At 36.5% G+C, this 23653-nt stretch overlaps 1 protein-coding gene across 1 annotated transcript in view; it reads right to left on the bottom strand.

The window, feature by feature from the left end:
* The window catches only part of TMPRSS7 (transmembrane serine protease 7), a 110197-nt gene extending 88276 nt beyond the window's left edge, over positions 1-21921 (bottom strand). The window contains exons 1-3 of the mRNA XM_056793455.1: positions 21874-21921; positions 20036-20255; positions 5965-6095 (exon numbers count right to left, since the gene is read on the bottom strand). Coding sequence (XP_056649433.1) covers positions 5965-6095; positions 20036-20255; positions 21874-21921 — 399 coding nt within the window. The remainder of the gene's footprint in view (positions 1-5964; positions 6096-20035; positions 20256-21873) is intronic.
* Between the last annotated feature and the right edge of the window lie 1732 nt (positions 21922-23653).

The following is a 23653-nucleotide window of genomic DNA, read 5'->3' as shown; positions in this document are numbered from 1 at the left end:
GAGATGTGTCAAAGTTGGGAAATTAATACATTGCTGGTGGAGTTGTGAATTGATCCAAACATTCTGGAGAGCAATTTGGAACTATGCCCAAAGGGTGCTAAAAGACTGTCTGTCCTTTGATCCATCCATAGCCCTGCTGGGTTTGTACCCCAAAGAGATAATAAGGAAAAAGATTTGTACAAAAATATTTATAGCTATGTTTTGTTGTGGCAAAAAAAATTGGAAAATGAGGGGATGTTCATCAATTGAGGAATGGCTGAACAAGTTGTGGTATATGATGGTGATGGAATATTATTGTACAGAAAGGAATAATGAACTGGAGGAATTCCATGTGAACTCGAATGACCTCCAGGAATTGATGCAAAGCGAAAGGAGCAGAACCAGGAGAACATTGTACACAGAGACTGATACATTATGACACAATCGAATGTAATCGATTTTTCTACTAGCAGCGATGCAATGATCCAGGACAATCCAGAGGAACTTATGAGAAAGAACGCTATCTACATCCAGAAAAAGAAATGTGGGAACAGAAATGCAGAAGAAAAACATATGATTGATCACATAGTTTTATGAGGATATGATTGGGGTTTGGGCATTAAAAGATCACTCTACTGCAAATATGATTAACATGGAAGTAGATTTTGAACAATGATACATGTAAAAACCAGTGGAACTGCTTGTGAGCCCCAAGAGGAGGGGAGAAAGAGGGATGGGAAAATCATTAATTATGTAACCATGGAAAAATATTCTAAATAAAAATAATTAATTAAGAAAGATAATAAAAATAGAAAAGATCAAAGGTGCAATCTTAATAAAAGTAAATAAATTAAAGATGAAGGTTCATTGACCTTTTTCACCAGTATAAAATCTTTGGTGTTAAAGATTGTCTTAGGAATGTTTTCTTCACATTATTGCTCTAAGGTTGGAAATCATAGAACACCATGATCTCAGAAAAATCAAAATTTTGATTAAGCCAAAATCCAATAGAATATTACATAGTGGGTGTAAATACATTACAACATATTACTGAATGAGTTTGGATGTCAGCAGTGATATGCTTTATCAGAAAAGATGAGCCAGTAATATAATACAAGTGAAGGATAACAGATGGACAGTCTGAATGTTGCACTGGTACTCACAATATCTTAAAAGAAGGAGAGAAAGTTCTCTAGCTTAGTGAATAATTTATAGAAATACAAGGACAAATATCGGAGAATGAGTGTTATCTACTCTTGTAGAGGGAAAACTCACTCTGATGAGGTTACAGGTCCCTCTAAGAATGCAAGAATTATGATTATCATTCTTGTCAAGGTCTCCAAAGTCCCCTTTTTTAAGGTTCTCTATCATCCCTCTGACAAGCTGGGAAGGACCGTTAAAAAGAAGCCATAGGCTGACCATCTCTCTGCCTCTAAGTGGGACTGCACATAAACCACCATCAGAATCAATTGGGAAGTAGGTTTTACAATCTCCCTTCCTAATATGACCCAGAGCTTAACAACGATTTCTGTAAAGAAATTCTTCCTCAGATCTAAATTAGTTCTCACCCCACGTGGCATTTTTTCAGACTCTTTGCCAAAGAAGAGAGAGAGAATATTCAGTCACCCCCTTCCTCAGGATGATAACCTTTTATCTCTTTAAGGGCTCCTGATCAAGCATTCCTTCTGCAACTTCTCTCCTTCCAAGGTTACTTTCTTCTGAGATGATTATGCCAAGTTCCATTAAAGTATTGTCACAATGCTTTTTAGCAACCTCCATAGATAAAAGTAATGGTGAAATGAAAGGCACAAAGCCTATGATTTCTCTAGTAAAATGATCTTCCATGTTGTCAATGAGGATGACATTTCAATATTATCCAGTAGGTGGCAGGTAGCATCCATAGTTCAGACCCAAAGGGAGACTGGCTTTCTATCCATTCTTCTGGCTACAGGAATAGAAATTTGACTTTAAGTTGCATTAAGTTACACGAAGAACTTTCAGGGGAAATCATTCCCTTGCTAATTGCAAATGAGCACATTTTTCTGCAACTTACTGTTTTAGAGACTTGCCTAGAACACTAAGAAGTGAAGTGACTCTCCTGCAGTCACATAGCCAGGATATGTGAGAAGCAGGGCATCCTGACTTTGGTACCAATTCTTTGTCCAAAATGCCATGCTACTGTTTTGCTATGAACAACAAAAATTCAATTTATTATTACTACCTAAGAAGGGAATTGGAAGAACCCACTTAAGAAATACGATGAAGAGTAACTATGTAGCTCAGTGGACTGAAAGCCAAGCCTAGAGATGGGAGGTACTAGATTCAAATCTGGCCTGAGACACTTCCTAGCTGTGTGACCCTGGGCAAATCACTTAACCCCCATTGCCTAGCCATTACTGCTCTTCTGCTTTAGGACCAATAAACAGTATTGATTCTAAGAAGGAAGGTAAGGGTTTCCCCCCAAAAATAGAAACACTATAAAACTTTTTCCCCAGAGAACTTCATTTAAATCAGCTAGGCCAATGGAATAATATACTTCTTATTGTTTGTGCATAGGGTCTTGGAATTGTGAAACAAAAAGCTAGCCAGGATCTTAGATGCAATTTAAATTTCTTATTTATAGGGAGTCAGAGTCATCTAGTATATCAGAAAGATCACTAGTTATGGAGTTAGAATATCTGGATTCAAGTTCATACTCCATAACCTAATGTGCAAGTCAGTGGAGGCCACTTAACCCTCTGGAGCATTAATTTACTTATTTGTAAAACAAACAAAAAACAATTAAAAATCACTGTATTACTCATCTCAAACGATTATTGTGAGAAGAATATTTTTTAAACTTCTAGCATTGCACATATGAGGGGCATCCATCCCATTGTTAATACTTTGATGTCCTGTTGCAATTTTACTCATCCTTTCACCTCATTCTGTACTTAGTAGAGGGGCTTATGTCAAACAAAAAGCACAATTTGAAGCAGAAAAGATGGAGAAATGAAGATAATGGCAGCCAAAGAGACAGCACAAATATGCTATTTCAAAAACTTCTAGAATGCTTTACTTCCATCCTCAGTATCAGCAAGTAGTTTTATGTTAACTGCCTGCTTTACTGGGAAGTGGAAAGTATATATGATTCAAGGCACTAAATTTCTGGACAAGCTATCTCTTTTCTGTTCTGCAGCTAAGAGGCTGAAGAAGGAAGAACCAATGTGATAAAAGGGAGATTTTCCCCTCCAAAGTAGAAATGGAAAAAGAATGGGACATGTGATAAATGTCTATTGGTTTTAATTTTATCATGCTTAAGGGTATTCTGAAGGTAAGTAACTGACAGTTTGCTGGATCTATAAGGGAAGGGATGTGGCCAATAGTCAAGAGACATAAGAGTGACACATCATGATTCAACTAATTAATTAATTAACAAGTATTTAATAAATGTCAACTCTATGCCAGACATTGGGCTAGAAAATACTCCCAGATAAAGTTTAGTTCATAGAAATAGGGGCAGAATGCTAGTCAATTGACAGCTCTCTGGCCCAAGGCCCAGATTACTGACAGGTACTAGATATCAACACCATTGCAGAGATAAGTAAATTGACTCTAGAGATGTGAAGTCACTTAAGTAAAGTCACATACAAGTTCATGGCAAAGCTACAACTAGAAAGAAATCAGGTGTCCTTACTTAGTGTCCAATATTCTACTTTATTTTATACATGAGGTAATGTTTCTATCAGCTCCTATTACTCCTCCCACCTTCTGTCATCATTATGTCTATTTGTGCCTTCCACATGAGGTTATATCTACTGAGAGAGGGTTTTTAGCGGCAATCCATATTTCCCAGTTCTAGTTATACTTTAGGCAGCAAACCAGATTAACCATATCCCAAATATGGAAAGTACTTGATTTCTGCTCCTCTGAAGGTGAGTGATGGTCATTAAATCTATGTCAATAAATTTTTTTTAATAATCTGAAGAGGAAGATACAAAGTGATTCAATTAAATTCAACATTTATTAGATGTCTACTATGTACAAACACATTGACTATTGATGAATGAATTAGCCATAATATGCTTACAGCCTATTGAATTTGAATTTGAATTGAAATTGAGTTGAAATTGAATCACAAGTTGCTAACAGCTTATTAACAGGGTTGCTTCTGTCAATATTCTCCCCAAAACATGGAGAGAAGAGAGTAAAGATGGCTAATTTAAAAATATGAGTAGGCTGGAGGAAGTTAGGTGACTCAGTAGACTGAGAGTCAGGCCTAGAGATGGGAGGTTCTGGGTTCAGATCTGACCTCAGACACTTCCCAGTTGTATGGACAAGTCATTTAATCCTCTTTGCCTAGCCCTTACTTCCACTTTGTACAATATTGATTCCAAGACAGAAGGTAAATGTTTCAAAAAAACACTAGTAGCTCTATATTGACTCAAACCAATGGTCCATGCATTCAGTGGCACCAAAGGTTGAGCTGAGGAGGAATATGTAATTTCCCTCCACTACATTGACCTCTGGATATAAAGAAGACTGAATTTTTCCTTGTAAATTAAGTATCTATCTTTTGTGTATTTGTTTTTTAATTATAGTTTGCTGACTTAGATCTAAAAGGACCTATTTAAATTGTTCAGTCATTTCAGTTGTCTGACTCTATGTGACCCAAGTTGGGGTACTCTTGGCAAAGATACTGGAAAGATTAGCCTTTTTCTTTCTTCAACTCGTGTTTCAGATGAAGAAACTGAGAAAAACAGAGTTAAGTGACTTTTCCAAGGTCACACAGCTAATAAGTATCTGAGGTCAGATTTGAACTCAGCGTTTCTTGACTCCAGGCCTGACTCTCTATCCACTATGCAATATAGTTAATTCTACTCTTTCAATTCACAGATGAGTAAACTAAATGACTTGCACAAGGTCACACAGAGAGTTACAGAACCCAAGTTTTCTGTCCTCAGATACATTATTCTTTCCATTGTCTCACTCTGCTTTCATCTATTAAACCTATACAGGCATCATTTTCTTGAATATTCATAAAATTTGTCTCTACCTTGGGATGGCAAAACCTAGCCTTAGGGTAATGGAATAGAGCCTCAGAACAGGGCCTATAGCAAAATGTGACCAAAACTGTTTCTGAAAGAGCTTCTCAACACAGAATTCTCCTTTAAGAGAATGTACATGCAGACACCAGACACCCTGGGAAGAGACATATGGACACAGACACCTTCCCCAAGTCACTTCCCTGATGGTACCTGGAGAAGATGTGAAGACATGTCTTCTGACAATACATTTCTCCTAAGAAATTAAGACAATGTAGCAAATTTCTCACACCCCAGAGGCTCTCCTTAGTCTTACTTTTATGTTGTGTATAGTTTAAACCACCAAACCCATGAAAATTATTCAATATGTTTCTACTTATATATTTCTAATACTTCCTCACACACTCTTTAGCAACAGCAGTAACTATGGTGCTATCCACTGTCTCAGTGCTGAAACAGTGACTTTTAGCTGACCATGGTCCTGACAACCTTTTCTGACTGTGTCTCTGAGTAAGTTAATTCACTTTTTCTGTAGAAATTGTTCCTTTATTTACTTCTATTTTTCCTTTTGTCTACTTAGCTCTAGAAGTTTAATTTTAAATTTATTCTTAACATCAGAAATGAAGTCAATGCATTATTTTTCATCCCATTACCTCAGTCCCCAAAGCAAAGTTTGGCTCCATACTCTTTCTGGAACTGATGGGGGAAAAGAATAATAGGTATTCATGTTACTACTCACTCAAAACCATATATCTGTGGTTCAGTATAGAATTCCTGCATATTAAATTACTGAAAAGTACATTTTCTAATTCATTTTTGGAAGGAAAAGAAATGTTTAATTCTAACTGGTAGAGTGCATGTTGCATACATCCGACATCCGACTTTTTATGTTAATCTATAAAAAAATTTTCTTTACTTCTTGAGTTATGGAGATTTTATGATCTCTGCTGGATTTTCTTACCACTTGCTGTACATTTTGTGCTACTGAAAGGAATTCCCTTGATTCCTTCTGCCGATATTCTGGGAGAAACTCAATATTGGCGATACGGAACAGCCCAACAAAGTAAAAGGCATCCTTGCTTTCAGACTGGCCTGTGAAACAAAAAGAAGACAATTAGGTAGCTGCATCACATGAGAAAAGTTGTCTGATTTATGCCAGCACTGTGCTCATGAATTCATTGTCTTTAATGGCAAATAAATATTTTAGTGGTTCACAAACTGTTGTGCTCTAGGTAGTTAATTGTATCTTTTCCACAAGTAGTAAATGATTGTTCCCCTGAGAATATGCAGTTCTCTTTTAACAAAGCAATTTGGAATAAGGTAAAAATATAAAATTTTCACTTTGTGGAACCCCTGAAATTGATGTTGTTGGGAAACAAACAACAAATATGGTGCACTCAGAAGGAATGCTAGATGGGTAGAGAATGAGAGGTTTATAGTGTTAGATATCTTGTGATGAGATCAGAGTTAAAGGAGAAGAGGACATAGACTTCTGGCCTCTAGTCAGAGCAATATGCCCAGCCTTCAGCTACACAGCCTTGGCTCTATGTTGGCCACAAAAGTACTGCATGAGGGATAAAAAAAATGTAATTTAAATGACCTAAATCTGAGTTCCTGATCTACCATTAAGTAGCTATGACCTTGGACAAGATATTTTACCTTTCTGAGTCTCCATTTCCTTATATGTAATGTATATACGTATAATATCACATATATTATATAACGTATATAATATATAAAATTATGATATGATATGATATGATAGGATATGATATGATATGATATGATATGACATGATATGATATGATATGATATGATGTGATATTATATGATATGATATAATATAGCATAATATAACATAATATAATATAATAAAAAATTGATGACCACTAAGGTATTTCTATATCTAATGATCTATAGTCTTAAACTGACCATCTTTTAGACCAAAATATGGCAGAGTAACAGGAAAAAAGATTCTTCCTTTTCATATACCTTATTAGCCCCAATATCAAATACCACAATATTCCATGTAGGTAGCTGTCTACTCTGCCTATCTGCAAGTATGACTCTGCCCAAATTTTCATTAAAATATAGTCAGTATAACTTGGAACCAGAGTAACAGAACAAACTTCAACTTTATGTAAAGAGTGCTCCCCTTGCACACCCTAATATGGCAAGGTAAAGAGGTCTCACAGGTTTCATGAAATCTTCTGAAGTATCTTTGAGAAAGAGTTTGCTTGTGGCAACATTCCTCAATGCTTATCATAATAGGAAAACTATCAAAGATCCAGATACCAGGTTGCCTTGACTGGCTTGTTATCATCAAGCCATATGGCCTCCAAGATCATCTCAGAACCAGAAATTTATGCCACATCTTAACTCTTGCCCAGAGAATAATTAAATTGAGATCTGAGCTAGCATCTGGCAAAAAGCTGTCCTTGCTGAAAAGGGACCATAAATAAATCAACTACCTCAATCTTACCAATCCTTAAACCAAATACCAGCTCTCTTTTCAATTGACTACCCAGCTTTGCTCTATACTATCATATACCATTTGGTCATCCAAATTAAACAGTTCAATTAAATCCACAGTCTTATTCATAATGATAAGGGAATAAAACTCGAATCAACATCCTATCAGGGAATTAAGGCACAGTCCTTTTTCTCCTCTTCCATCTCTATCCCACAGGAAAGAATGTGCTATCAACTCATGTTGCCTCCATTTTCTCACCTCTACCTCACTTCTCATCCCATTAAAATGTGGTTTCCTCCCCCCCACTACTTAATTGAAATAGTTCTTTCCAAAGTTACCAATATTTTCTTAATTGCTAAATCTAATTGCCTAGTAGGTAGCCAGATGTTAAAGTGAATCAAGTATTGTACTTGGAGTTAAGAAAACATGAGTGAAAATCGTGCTTCAGACACTAGCAGAATGACCCTGGAAAAGTTACTTTACAGTACTATGAGAATATTAGTTATTATTATGGCTTCATATGGGTCTTCATCATTCTTGACTATTTGAAGCATTTGATACAGGTGACAACTCTTTCCTTTTGAATATTGTCTCCTCCCTAGGTTTTTACAACATTGTTCTCTCCTGGTTCTCCTATTTGTATGATCACCCCTTCACATTCTTCTTTGCTTAATTATTTTCCATATCTTAATTTATATGTATAAGGGTATCTCAGGGTCTCATTTCTCTCTCTTGATCATATGTTTCAGTCATGTTTGACTATTTGTGGCCCCATTTAGGGTTTTACTGGGAAAGATACTTGAGTTGTTTGACAGTTCCTTCTCTAGCTGATTTTACAGATTAGAAACTGAGGCAAATAGGATCAAGTGACTTGCCCAAGGTCACATAGGTAGTGTCTGAGGCCAAATTTGAACTTAGGTCTTCCTAACTCCAGGCACAACACTCTAATCACTGCTCCACCTAACTGTACTAACGCAGTTAGCTATATTTTTGACCAGTATACTAGATTGACTGGTTTGCTATTTCCTCCTTCAGCTCATTTTATAGATAAGGAGAATGAAGCAAAAGTGTTAAATGACTCTCCCAGAGTCACAGAGCTAGTAAATGTCTGAGGCCAGATTTGACTAGGAAGAAGTCTTCCTGATTACATGTGCAATGTTCTATCCACTGTGCCACCTAGCTGCCCTATTTTTCTCTAATTTTCTCCATGGTGGTCTCATCAGTGACTAAGGTTCTCATTATCCTTTCTCTGTAGGATAGTCCCAGATCCACATAACCAAACCTCATCTCTCTGAGGAGTTTTTTCAAGGCTAGTGCTTTATCCACCATATCACACGACCTCTCTAATTCTTTAATACTTTGTTTCCATAAAGTTAAAGTGTTCTAATTGTTCTCATAGCCTTTGCATTCCCAAGTTAAAATTTGACATTTCATTCCTGCACCCCATAAAAGAGACAAAGCAGAAAAAAGGACACAGAATCCTACAACAGAAGCAATACTTTATTTGTATATGAGAGGAAAGCTGGCAAGTCCTTTTGCTTCAGGTATCCTAGAAACAGGATTTACACATTGTGCTTCACTGGGACTGGTTCATCAATTGGTATAAAACTTGTTAACTTCACATGTCAGATTAGAATATTTCTCTTTTTTTGTTTTTTGTATTGGGAAGTATTTGGAAGGACTAGCAACTGTTCCTAACTTCATTATCAATGAGTCTGCCATTTGTGACTCCAAATACTCTTCAGTGGAAATTGGTTTGCCTCAAAAAAAAAATTCTACCTCTTTGCTGCTAAATGGTAGAAAAAGAAGACAGGAAAGGTTCATTTCCTCCCCTGCCTCCCAATGAGCCCATGTGAACCACAAATTGCCATACCCTCCCTTCCCCAATAGAAATAACTTTGTATTCATTTTTATAGTGTCCCCAAAACAGATGTATTTTTTAGAGTCCTTACTTTCTGTCTTCAAATCAATACTAAGGGTCATTTCCAAGGCAGAAAAGGTATAAGGGCTAGGCAAATAGGAGTAAGTGATTTGCCCAGGGTCACATAGCTGTCTTCAGGCCTATTGCTGTGTCTACTGAGCCACTTAGCTTCCCCCAAAATGATGTAGTTTTAAGCTGTCCCAAATGTCTTAGTGAAGCTTTAAACTATGTTAATATTTTGGGGCCATTCTGTATATTTTGTCTTTACAAACTTGCACACAACAAAGACTTTATCAATATGAAATTATGTTACTAAGCAACGAAAACATCACTTTAAAACATTGCCAACCATTGAATCTGGCATCCTTGATTCCAGATCTGCTGTTTGAAGGATTACCCATACATAATTTCCAGGAAAAAATATCATTAGTAGAAAAACCAAGACATGATTTAAAAGACACTCCCCTGGAACAACCCAACATTGAAATGTATACCGATGATTCAAGCATGATAGTTAATGGAGAAAGGTACACTGGAGCAGCAGTAGTAACACAAACAGAGACATTATGGTATGCATCCTTACCAAAGCATATGAGCATTCAAGGGGCAGAGCTAGTTGTTTTATTAAATGCTTTGCAAATAGGGAAAGATGAATGGGTCAATATTTACATAGATTCTCAGTATGCATTCTCAGTAATTCATGCCATAGCAGAAATTTGGAAACATAGAGGATTTTTGACAAGGGCAGGCAAAGAGATTGAATATGCCAAAGTAATAATGCAACTTCTTGAGGCTGTACAACTGCCCCAGGAAGTGGCAATAATCTACTGTAGATCACACACAGGGGCTAATGATCATGTGTCCTTAGGAAACCATAGAGCTGACATTACAGCAAAATTTGGAGCTAGAAAAGGACCTCTACGTGTATTCAATTTCTCAATAGTTGAACAGGACAATCCAACTAATGCCTACAATGAACAGGAAATTCAATCATGAATAAAGAACTTAGGGGCAAAACAAATAAAAGGTATATGGTTTTTGCAACTAGGCAAGCCCATACTACCTAGAACGTAATTTAATCACATGTACAATACAATACATGCACAAAGACACTATGGAATCCAAGTCATGATCGATTCAGTGAGACGATTTTGAACTGCACCGGGAATATCCTCAAATGCCATAAGAGTTTGTCAAAAATGTAAAATTTGTATGCAGTTCAATCAGGGAGTTTATAAGACCAAAGGGTTAGGAGGTCATCCCTTAGCATATACTCCATTTGAATGCATACAGATGGATTTTATCAATATAGCAAAGGAAAAACGGTTTAAGTTTTGCCTTGTCATCATATACAGACTGACTAGATGGCCAGAAGTTTTTCCTGCCAAAAACAACAACATGGCATTTGTGGTCAAAATCCTATTAAAAGAAATAATACCTAGATTTGGGATTCCCACAAAATTGGACTCAGACCATGGAAGTCACTTTACTCAATCAATATTAAATGAAATTTATAAAAATCTAGGAATACAAGCAACATGCCACATACTGTATCATCCCCAGAGTTCAGGGCAAGTGAAGAGATTAAATAAAGACATCAAAACATTGATAGGAAAATTTTGTGCAGAAACACACTAAAAATGAACAGACATTTTGCCATTAGTTCTGTTCCTTCTTAGAACACAGCCCAGTGGATATTTGCGCATATCTCCATTTGAGATGCTATATGGACATACAATTTGGCAAGGAAGGACTTGTAAGCCAGTTTACATTGCAATGATAGGTGGAGACTGTCAATTAACAAAATATATACAAGCTTTACAAACAAGAATAGCAGAGTTGCATGAAATGGGCTTGATACAACAAACAGTACCCCTGGATTACAATTTGCACAACATCAAACCAGGAGACATAGTATACTTACAAAATTTCAATAGAAAATTGGCTACAGACATAAAATGGACTGGACCACATGAAATATTGCTTATTACCCAACAGCTATAAAAATTTCAGGGAAAGACTCATGATTCCACTGTTCCCACATAAAACCAGAAAAAAATTCAACATCACTGTAACAGACATAGAAGATAATTAGATAAAAGATAGTGCTGAGAAATGAACACAAAAACTGATTAACAGCAAAAAGTACACCACAAAGAAATAATAGTGACACATAATGCTCAAGACAACAAGATCCCAGTAGTCAAGCATGCCACAGAGAGAAGACAACTTTCCAGCCCAGAGGAAAAGCATCCCAGAGGAAAAGATTTTAAACCAGCCTAGAGGAAAAGCATCAAGAAAAGCTGCAAGAGAGAAAAAACAAAAAGGAAAAGCTGAAATGGACAGCTAAGACTTTAAACTTTGTAAATTTGTTTATATAAGAAGAGGACAGATGGAAAATGAGACATATGTAAGACTGCGTGTTGAAATAATAAAACAAAAGTAATTTCACATATTAGGGAAATAGCATGCATCACTGCATAACTTGGAAGAAAGAAGAGATCCATTAGTCAACATGAGAAGTGGAAATGTGAAGAAACTTGATAAGTATTAATTCAACACAACACTAATAGACACAAAACACAAAATCACAAACTGACATATTGGGAGACCTTGCTTAAATAAACAAGTGTCTGAAATTGTATTTATGCAAAATATAAATATGTATATAGTGAGTTCCATAAGGTCTTAGGCAAATAGAAAGATCAATAGATATTTCTATTTGACCGATGTCAGGATGTGGAACAATATACATTATTGTATTATATGTAAATAGTCTCTATAAATAATGTATGTATTATAATTAGGTTATACATAGTGATAGTGTTTAGTGATAGAGTGATATAGTGATATCATAGTGATAGAGTCTATAAATATATAGCATAGCATGTATATATGTTGTACATAAGATTAGGTTATAGATTAGACTAGAGACTTAGATAATAGTTATAATAAGTAGGGAATAGATTAGGAGTAAGTTAAGTTAAACATAGCATAGACAATTAGTTATACATAGGAATAGACTTAAGCTGCATTTGCAGATAGTAAACTTTTAATTGTTTATTTTAAAGCTGATGCTGAAATTGTGTTTAATGGAAATATATATAGATAAGATAGTCTGCAACTAATAATGTATATATAAAATAGGAAAACTGTTTTATTTAACTTAGCAAGACTAAGTAGTATTAGCACTAAGATTCAATTTTTTTGTAATGGTTTTGTTTAAACATTTATTGTACTGAATTTATTGTAAAACGCTAAAACTGCTCTTACCCAAACTTTCCAGCATAGAATTCCTTAGAGTAGATTTAGAAAATTGGTAACTATAAGAAAAATAAGTGACCTTGGGAAGGTCACAACAAAAAAGTGGACGATTGTGGAAAGGAACAAGTTCTGGACTTTCTGCCACTGTGTTGGAACAAGTAACAGTGAGAATATTAGAGAGAGAAGAAATTGACAAGACTGACAATTGGTGGGGGAAGGGGCAGCTGGGAGTGGCAGTTGGTCTTGTGACTAGCACTTCCTTCCTGGGATGGGGAGTAGGAGGAGCTTGTTCTTCCCAGTCTCTGGAGAGAGGTTCCTCAACTTTTTTCAGCCCAAAGAGACAGGCCCAGCCAGCTCTGAAGATATTACAGTTTCTATGTTGTTTCTCCACCTCCATCTTGGTACAATCTAAGCTCCTTCAGAGCAGGGACAGTTTGGGTTTTATGCTTATTGTACTAGTGCTTAGGAAAATGTTGGGCACCTACTGTCGTAGTCATCAAACCACATACTAGATGCTTAATGAATGCAGGCTTTCAAAAATAATATTCTACAGAAGACTATGCTGTCATAATCATGTAACTTAACCTGTCCAGTCTTATTATATCTTTTTCTCCATAGATTCCAGAATCTAGATTCACTGGCCTACTTGATGTGCTTTGAACATGACATGATATCTCTCATTTCCTGGCTATCCTGTGTTCCTGGAGTATTTCCCCTCCTCTTCTCTACATCTTGGATTTTTCTTTCCTTCATGACTCAATTCATATTCCAACTTCTTCAGAAGCCCTCCAGGAATTCTGGGTCCACACAGCTGCTAATGCTTTCTCCATAGAGACAGTCTTGCATCTACTCAGTATATATATTTTATATGTTCACAGTTATTTGCATTTTGTCTCTCCTATTAGAATGTGATCTCCTTGAGGGTAGGGATGTCATACCTTTGTTTGTATCCCCAGGGATTAGCATAGTATTTAGCACAAAATACATTTCATGGAGGCGGAGCCAAGATGGCCGTGTAGAGGCAGCAAAAGTTCAGACCTCTGAAAACCCTTCCTTACCAATTACAAACTGAATGTTCCCAGGGGACTGAAAATCAAACCTAACAAAACAGAGCCAAGGAACCCTCCTGCTGGACTTAATTCAAAAAGTACACCCCCCCCCCCAAAGCCAGAATTCAAGAATACTCGGGTTTAAGGGGAAGGGAGAAGAAAGGTCCCAGGAACACCCACCCCCACACATACCTAGAGCACTAAGCCTCCAATGGCAACAGGAACCTCTGGGAGGGCAAAGGCGCTGGTCTGAAGGGAGTACCTTGTGGGCAAGACTGTGCCAGGCTGAGAGCATCGAACACAGGTGGTGGGGAAGGAGCTGGAGAGGGAGCACAGAGTGGGCAGCCTGGTCACAGTGGTGGAGACCCTCCATATTGCTCCTGCCTTCCAGGAGGTTTTGGCCTCAGGGGACATCCAGCCCAACTCAGCTGAACTTAATCCCATCAAAAGTCTTCAGAGGTCAGGGAAGCTCAAGCTCCAACACCCCTCCCCCACAGACTGCACTGAGAGATCTCCTGACAAAGCTCCAATAGGGGAGACTGACAGAAGACCCCAAAACCAAAAAAATGAGAGGAGCAAAAGCACAGACAACTACAGGGAGTAAAGAAGGGGTAAATATGAGCAAACAACAGAAAAAGAAAAAAGAAATTGCAATCAACAGCTTCTATAAAGGCAATGAACATAAAGCAAATGGAACAAAGGAGGATCAAGGACCGTCAAGCAAAAACACAGAAACTCCAGCAAATTGGACACAGGCTTTGGAAGAACTCAAAATACAATTCAAAACACAATTAAGAGAGGCTGAAGACAACTGAGGAAAGAACTTAAAAACTAAGATAAGTCATCTGGAAACAGAAAATAGAGTCTTGAAAGTCAAAATCAACCAGCTAGAAAATGAGACAAAGGACATGAAATATGAGGCAAAGATGAAACATTAGGCAAAGGAGATAAGAGATGAGATAAAGAGAATGAAAGATGACTTTATTGATAATATTTGTGGCATTTAACATCACCACAATTTCTCCTGGTATCTTATCTCTCATCACTGCCAGAGAGCCATTCTATATAACAAGATTTTTTAAAATTTAAATTTCTTCTAGATTTCATGTCTTCTTTTTCCCATCCCTCCAACTTCTCCAAGAAGGCAAGTAATACAATATAGATTGTACATATACTATAATATAATACATATTTTCCTGTTCATCATGTTGTAAAACAAGACACATTATTTTCACTAGAGAAAAAGTCATGAAGGAAATGAAGTGAAGAATTAGGTTTCAATTCTTATTCAGACTCCATGTGCCCTATCTTTTATAGTATATAATAATCATGGACCTACAACCTCTGTAAAAAGGTGAGGTGGGGATGTCTTTTCCTTTCTCTCTTTTTTTAAACCATGCTTGTTATTTGTCATTTTGAAATACTAATTTTTGAAATTTTTTGTATGGTTTTTCTTTCATTTTACATTGTTGTGCTTAATTTGTATCTTATTTTCTTGGCCATTTTTCTTCATTCTGCATCATTTCACATAGATCTTTCCATACTTCTCTGTATTCCTTATAGTTATAATTTCTTACAGTACAGTAATATTCTATTACATTCCTGTATCATGATTTATTTAGCTATTCCCCAACTAGTGGGCATTACTTTGTCATTGAACTCAGGCCCTGCTGATTTCTGACTTTATCCACTGTGCTACCTAAATGTCCTAGGAGACTTCTAGTTAATAGATTCATTAGAGAATAAACCTAGTAGTTGAACATCTGGGTCAAAGGGTATGAATATTTTAATTACTTTATTTGCATAATTCCAGATTGCTTTCCAAAATGCTTGTAATGATTCCCAGCACCACCAATGATGCACTAGTCACCTATCTTCACACAATCCTTCAGACATTGACTATTCTCATCTTTTGTCATCATATACAATTTTCGGGGTATGAGGTAAAATATCAGGGTTGATTTCTTGGCTGTCATTATTAGTAATTTAAATCATTCTTTCAAATGGTTATTAATTTTTCTTTAGGGAACTGATTATGTAATTTATTGCTACCCTTTACCCTCCAATGATCATTTTTTCCCATGTGTCATAAAAATCTTTTCATTTTATCTCCTCCCACTCCTCTGGGTATCAGCTGTCCTCAGGAGCTCTGATTCATTTTCTTCTGAGACATAATGAGGGGTGTCTCTAAGCACCAAATCCCTATGGACTTACTCCATAAATATCCTCTAATCCGGGCTGGCCTGTGCATTCCCAGTTTAACTAATGGAGGTGCCCCAAAGGGCCTTTTGAGTATGTCCAGCTTGCTCAGAATGAAAGCCTCTGGTCCTCTTCTACTATATGAGTCAGGGTAGACTCCTTTGATTGGCTGCCTCTGTTTAAGGCGACACCTTCTGCTCTGATTTTGAAAAATGGGCTGAGGTTCTTTGTTTCTGTTCTATATTTTTTCTCCTTATTCAGCCCAGCAATGAAGCTCTGAGAAGGTGGATTTATGAACTTAGAAGTAGAAGTGTGTTCTATAGGAACTTAGTTAAGCTATGAATCTAAGCCCTCTTCTCTCCCCAGAGACTGAGCTGGTGTAGGGGAGAAGGAGGATTTGGTAGGTACATAATTTAACTCATTTCCCACAGAACACAAAAGACAAGAAAGTCAAAGTTGGAGGAGTTGTTTTAAATTTAAAACTTCCTTAGGGCTCTTAGGCACTCAGGATTCTTAGGGTTTCCATCCAGCCTGGATTACTGACTCTAAAATCATTCTGGCTTCAATTTTCAGGCCCATAAAGATCACCACTGGTACCTTAAACTGAGGAGAAACAACACAGAATAGAAACAAACGCCCCCAGACCCATTTCTCCAAGCTGAGGTAAAAGAGGGAGAGCAGGGGGAGGACTCATTCAGTTGGTTCAGTTTATGGGCATAACAGGTAAGGGTGACTTTCTCCTTTTAGTTTTATTGGGGGGGGGGTAACATTATCTATTCCTCAGTTGTTCTACTTGTTTACTTTTCTTGTATTTCTATTATCTGCAAAGCAAATGATTTATTTAGTTCTGGTTCCTTGGCAGGAATATTTCAGTTGCCTTTATTTTATCGAATTTATAATTCTAATTGATGGTCTCAAGTTTGCAGGGCATGTCATCTTGGGTTGTATCTTGAGCTTGTATGCTCTTTGGAACACATTAATCCATTCTCATCTGCAGTTTCAGATGGGTACAAAAGTCTTGCATTACTCTAATTTATTTCCCTTCATATTTTAAGGTATTTCTCCTGGTTGATTGCAGAATTTTTTATCATTGGAATTGTGAAGTTTAATCACCATAGATCTTGGAATTTGTAGCACAGGATTTTTTCTCCTTCTGTAGGTAACCTGTGTATTCTTATGACTGACACTTAATTTTCAGTATTCAGAAATTCTAGGTTGTTTTTTAATTTCTTGCATTGTCATGCTCAATGTTTTTCCCCCTTCCATTTTTTGGGGGGGAGGAACATAACCTTTTAGTTGTTTCTATGCATCTTGTCTTCAAGATTAATATGATTTGCTTATATGGAACTAATATATTTTTAAAACCTTTACCTTCCATCTTAGAAGCACCATTCTGTATTAGTTCTAAGGCAGGAGAGTAGTAAAGGCTAGATAAAAGGGGTTAAGTGAGTTGCCAAGAGTCACAGAGCTGGGAAGTGTCTGAGGCTAGATTTGAATTCAGGACTTCCCATTTCTGGACCTTGTTCTCCATCCACTGAGCACCTAGCCCCCTAAAATAGTGTTTGTTTGTTCATTTTAAACAATTTTGTGCTTTTTTTCTTTCATATTTGACCTTAACTTCTGCAGGCTTGCATTCCCAATCCATTTTTCTCTTTTGTTCCTTTAGCAAGGTCTAGTACTGTGGTTTCAAGTTTTTCTATTCTGTAGATTTTTTGCTGCATGGGTTGTAAATTCTGCTTTCAAAATTCTTCTTTCTCTTTTAAACCATTTGGGAATATTTTGCTATGGTTCCATGGTCCCTTGGGAATTCATATGGTCCTTTTCTTCATCAGGTGTTGATTCATTTTTGCTCTTCTTACAATATTTATTCATAGGGGTCTAGACTCAGCAGATATGGAGACCACATTACTTTCTCTTATTACTATTTTTCCTATGCATTTGCCTGCTTATGCTTGAGATCTTTAAATGAGTTTTTTCCACCTGAGATCTTTGGTAATTTCAAGCTTTTCTGTCACATTTCCCAATGCTCACTTTTTGGCTCTTTCTTTTTTTGCTGATCATTACGCTAGGATCTCAAAGTTACTTCAGCATCCTTCTATACTGGGACACTTTACATTTATCATTATATATTGGGCTGTTACCGAAATTATTTCTGGGGCTTCAGAACTGGCTCTAACTTAACATCAGTCCCTCTGGTCTAATAGACACAAATATGGGCATCTTGACTCAGTTTCTTACATTTCTCTATTCTCAAACTGAGTATTGTTATAGCACAGACCTCTGCCATTATGTATAGTCCAAGCCAAAGCAACCTTCTATATTTTGGTTTTGCTCCACACAGGAAAAAAAAAAGAGTTGAGTTCTGTTGTCAGTCTGTAAGTTAGCTTGTACACCTTTGCAAGAGCATGATGGCAAGTGGGGAAAGGGGAACTAAGTGAACAAATGATGGGTTAAGGATTAGTCTTCTCTGCCATTAGTTCATTTGGCTGTTACCTTTTTAGATTTCTTGATGTCTTAGATAGTGAACACAGCTGGAATTACTTTATTTCTTGTGCATAATTCCATTTTGGAGAAGTTGGAGAGATCATGAAGATTAGAAAAGGTCTTCCACCTTGTTGGTCACATTACATAGTAAATTTTTATAAATGCTTCTTGATTAACTGACAGTTATTGGAAAGGTGCAGAGAATATGAGATTTCATTAATCATATCTTTTCTTGACGCTTTTGAAAAATTGGATTCAGTAGAGCAAAAATTTACCCTAAAGGTTTTTATTCAACTTTGTATCTACCAAGCATATAACAAAACCATGCAAGATTTCTTAGAAAAACTAAAAAAAAAGTATTTTGTTCAATGACCCTGTTGTTATTAATTGAGTTATTCGAGATATATGTTGACTGTCAAGAAAAAATGTTCAGTACAAAGTTCAAATAGAAAATGGCTCCTTATAATAGTTAGATCTTTGCATATTCACTTAAAGGCATTTGACCTAACTAATCACACGGGAAAAGTTACTTAATCCTATTTGCTTAGCCCTTGCCTTTCTGTCTTAAAATTGTTACTAGGACAGAAGGTAATCATTAAAGTAAATAAATAAAGGGCATATTATGTGCGAGATACTGTGCTTGGTCCTCTTGGTTTAAAGACAAAATAAAATATTGACCACTAAAAGGGAAAATTCTGCTTATGAGTAATATAGTTTATCCTTTTGCTTTTTTTTTAAACCCTTACCTTCCATTTTGGAATCAATACTGTGTATTGGTTCCAAGGCAGAAGAGTGGTAAGGGCGAGGCAATGGGAGCTGTGACTTGGCCAGGGTCACACCGCTGGGAAGTGTCTGAGGTCAGATTTGAACCCAGGACCTCCCATCTCTAGGCCTGGCTCTCAATCCACTGAGCTACCTAGCTGCCCCCTTCTTTTGCTTTTTTTGAGGCAATGTATTATAGTGATAAGTAGAGTTATGGACTTAGAATTAGAAATTCTTAGATTCACATGTCACTTCTGACCCTTAATTAGATGTGTGATCCTGTGACCCCCAGTACATGATTTACTTGCCCTGAGTCTTAGTTTCCTAGTCTGTAAAATGAAGATAATGATAAATGTCATGCTTACCTTACAATGAGGCTCAAATAAGATAATGCATATAAAATATTTTGTAAGTCTTAATGGGCAATATTAGAGTTATTCATTATTACCAATACTATTTCATTTCACAGTTTAACATCTTATCCTAACCAGAAAGGAATGCATTATGATGAGAGGAAATAGATTCAGAAGTAATGCTCTTGTAAACTTTAAAATATTTTTCAAAATTATTCATTTAAAAAATAACATTAAAAATTAAAGTTTTTAAGTCGAGGTAAAATAGAGTCCATACTATTCCAGTTCCTCCTCCACCTCAATGTCGAGGTCTGTTTAGGGGATAAAGGAATCCTAAAAGGAAAAGGTATAGAATTTTACAGGATATATATATATATATATATATATATATATATATATATATATATATATATACACATACATACACACACACACACATATAACACATAGATTTTTAGGACCCAACATTGATAACACATCATTGATCCCAATGCATTCAACTGCCATGAGCACACATTTTAACTCACTTATATGGAGCCACAGTAACGTCCAGGTGATTACAGCTAGGATGATTAAAAATGCTGTGAAAAGAATAATTTTATTCTGGATGTTCCAAAAGGGAACTTTTTTGGCTTTCTTCTTCTTAAGCTTGACTTTGCCAATGGGTTTTCTGGGTGGCCTCCTGGGTGGTTTCCTGACTGGTAGCTTCTCTGGTGGGGTCACCATTTGGACAGAGATATTTGATACCTTGGGGAAAAAAAGAAAAGGAAAACCGTATCTCTATATTTAAATATATATCAGGAGCAGCTGGAATAAGAAGACAAAACACTAATTCAAGGAAATTTTGGCATAAAACTTTAAAAGTTCAGGACCAAAAGGTGAAAATATTGGTTGTATATTCATTTTCTTTAGGTTACTGATCCTAGGATCATATGTAGAGCTGGAAACAGTCTTCAAGGCAATGTAGTCCAACATGATCATTTTATAGCTGAAGAAACTGAGGTCCAGAGAGGTAAAGTCTTTTGCCCAGTATCACATAGGTAGTAGGGAAGAGAACTTACTTATATAAATGAATATAAACCCAGACCCTCCAGCTTCTGATTTAGAGCTTTTTACATCGAGCCACATGATATTTGGTCTGTCTATGGATGGATAGCCATGTCTCAGTAAAGAAAACCATCAGCAACAAAAAAAATTCAAATCTTGTTCTTTAGTGAAATAAGTAATTTTAATTCTGGTTATAGCAAAATCCTTTGCTACTAGAAAAAAATAATAATTTATGGATGATGCTTTGTTTGGTGGAGAAGACACATGAAGCCTGCTGACAACTCTATAACTGATACTATGTTCTTTTGAGTTATTCATTAAGCATTCCATTGCCTTGGTTTCCAAATCATTAAAATGGGGATGTCAAAAAGGAAACTGGCAAAGACTACGTTAGCAAAAACCACTGAGTTAAAATAAAAATAGGCTGTACACAGACAAAAAAATGTTATTTTTCACCGAGCAGTTGCCCTTCCTCTCTGTTATCTTCCCTCAGCCTTCCCTAACTCACAATATGAGAATTATAGAATAACATATAGAAGGACCTTTGAACAAAGAGATTTTATATATACCAATGTAACTAAAACTCAGTGATGAAATAATTTCCAACTGCAACACTTTTAATGATAAAAGAATGAAATGTATTAGCCTAGAATAAAAGCTAATTCAAAAAAGAATATGAATTCAAAAAAATAATAATTCATTTTGGTCCTGTTAATAAGCCCAGTTCTTATTATGTATAGCCATAATGGGCTAATTTGTAGCTCAGTACACTAAATTATTCATTGGTGTCTCATTCTTCCTGCCAAACAACCTTGTCCAGTAGAATGTGGACTATAGTCATCCAGTTGAAATTTAACGAGAGTAGACCTAATCTAATGCTGTGCCTTGAAGAAGTTGAAGATACTGTTTCTAGAGAGAAAAAAAATAGCCATTATAAGATAGGGATTCGACTCATCAAAATAAAACTCTTCCAAACATCTTCTAAATGACCGAAAGAAGAAACTCTCCCAAAATATATAGCTGTGATACTTTCAACATGTAGGTTGTCTCACTGTTGGTTTTCATATGGAATCACATCAAAGATAGGCTTTGCCCCCATCAGCTTACCCTGACATTCATTAAATGCAGAGTTTTCCTAAAGATCAGTACACATTCGGTGTCATTTTCGATGCACAGCTGTGAACAAATTGCCACTGACAAAGTTTTGACACAAGCTTACAGCAATTCAGAAGGATGGTGCAGCCCTCACTGATGAGCAGGCAGCAGTGAAAAGCAGACCTTAGACAGCTAAGAGAACAAATTTTCAAATGTTACTTACATTCAAGTCAGCAGGTTTGGCTGAATCATCACAGTTGGGTTTCTCCATTTTAGAGGAACTCTCCTCAAGTTTGCAGGTAGGGTTGCTCCAAAGCCAAATTTGCCCCTAATTCTCGTACTGTGCCCACAGGTTCCTGTCCTGGGGAGAATCAGCAACAGCATTTGAGAGATCACTCAGGGCAAGGCATCAATTTACATCCAGTAGTTTCCAGTTCTGTAATTGCATCTGTCTCACTGCTCCACAAGGGGTGTTAAAGGGACCTGGCAAATTGCTTTGTGCCCCAAAACTGAAGTCGGTTAGGCAAGTTTCCATTTATGATCTCCGTTTTATATTGATTGCTCCCGTTTGGAAGCTGAAGCATGGTGCTATCAATGTGAGGGGAAAACACATACATACGTGCATTGTTTGGGTACCACACATGAGAACTCAAACATGAAATTGGCAAGTTGGGTCCCTGAACTTAATTTAGCTTGAAACCTAACAGTATTGCATAAACCAATTGTGCTATTTTTTAAAGAATACTTTCTGAGTTTAGATATGGTACAGTAAACTTAATGAGCTTTCTGACATTGTTCCAGACTTTAAAATTGCTTTTAAAATGTGGGGAAAAAAATAACTTTTCCTATTATCTCATCCACACAAAAGACCTTGTAATCCTTCTTTGGAAGACTGAGAGTCAGTATGGAGTAATGGGTAGAAAGCTGGTCTTGGACCCAAGAAGATCTGGGTTCAAGATTCTCCTTTGTCAATACTGGCTGTATGATGGAGCCTGGGCAAGTTAACAACCCCTAAAGAAGGAGCTCAATGAACACCATGGACCCAATCCATCCTTCCCTTGATGTACTCAACCAGGGAGTAACTCATATGATCCAGTACAAGAGCCTTCCACTATTCATCTCCAACCTGTCATTCAGACCCTGGTTCCCTTTCTCTCCATTACAACACAATAATCGACTACTATACTTACTATGTCTATATATAAATATTTATTTTATATTTTGATTGATTAATCTATTGGGATAGAGGGGGGAATTATCAGTCTAATGGAAGGGAATTATTTTAAGTATTTCATCCATTACATTAAAATTTTTACTTTGGTTACATTTTTTAATAAAATATGTTATTTGTTTTTTACATGAAAATACCCAGTTAACTCCCTCTCTCCCTCCCTTGTCTCCATTAGAACGGGAATCAAAAGATACACATACTTTAAACACACACACATCTATATCTATGAATCTATGTATGTATGTATGTATGTATGTATGTATGTATGTATGTATGTATCTATCTATCTATCTATCTATCTATCTATCTATCTATCTATCTGCCATATCTTACTTAGTTCTATTTAGCAGTTCTTTTCTTTGGAGGTGGAACTATACAAGTCACTTTTCAAATAGTATTTCTGTTTCTGTATATTTCTCTTGCTTCTGCTTGTTTTATTCTTCATAATTTCATGTAGGTTTTTTGTGATTTTTTTTAAACTCTTACCTTCCATCTTAGAATCCATACTATGTATTGGTTCCAAGGCAGAAAGAGCAGTAAGGACTAGGCAATGGGGTTTAAGTGACTTGCCCAGGGTCATATTGGGACTTAGGACCGCCTGTCTCAAGGCCTGACTCTCAATCCATTGAGCCACCCAACTGCCCCCTTTTTCATGATTTTCTCAAATTAACCAGTTGGTTATTTCTTATGGTACAACCAGATCCCAGAGGACAATAAAAGCCAACATTTAAAAATCAAGTAGGTGGGCTAGCTATTGAACTTACCAGGGAGA

Source organism: Monodelphis domestica, chromosome 4 (genome assembly GCF_027887165.1).
Source record: "Monodelphis domestica isolate mMonDom1 chromosome 4, mMonDom1.pri, whole genome shotgun sequence".
Lineage (NCBI taxonomy): Eukaryota > Metazoa > Chordata > Mammalia > Didelphimorphia > Didelphidae > Monodelphis > Monodelphis domestica.
Note: the sequence above shows the minus strand (reverse complement) of the source record. Positions and strands in the feature narration are given on the sequence as shown.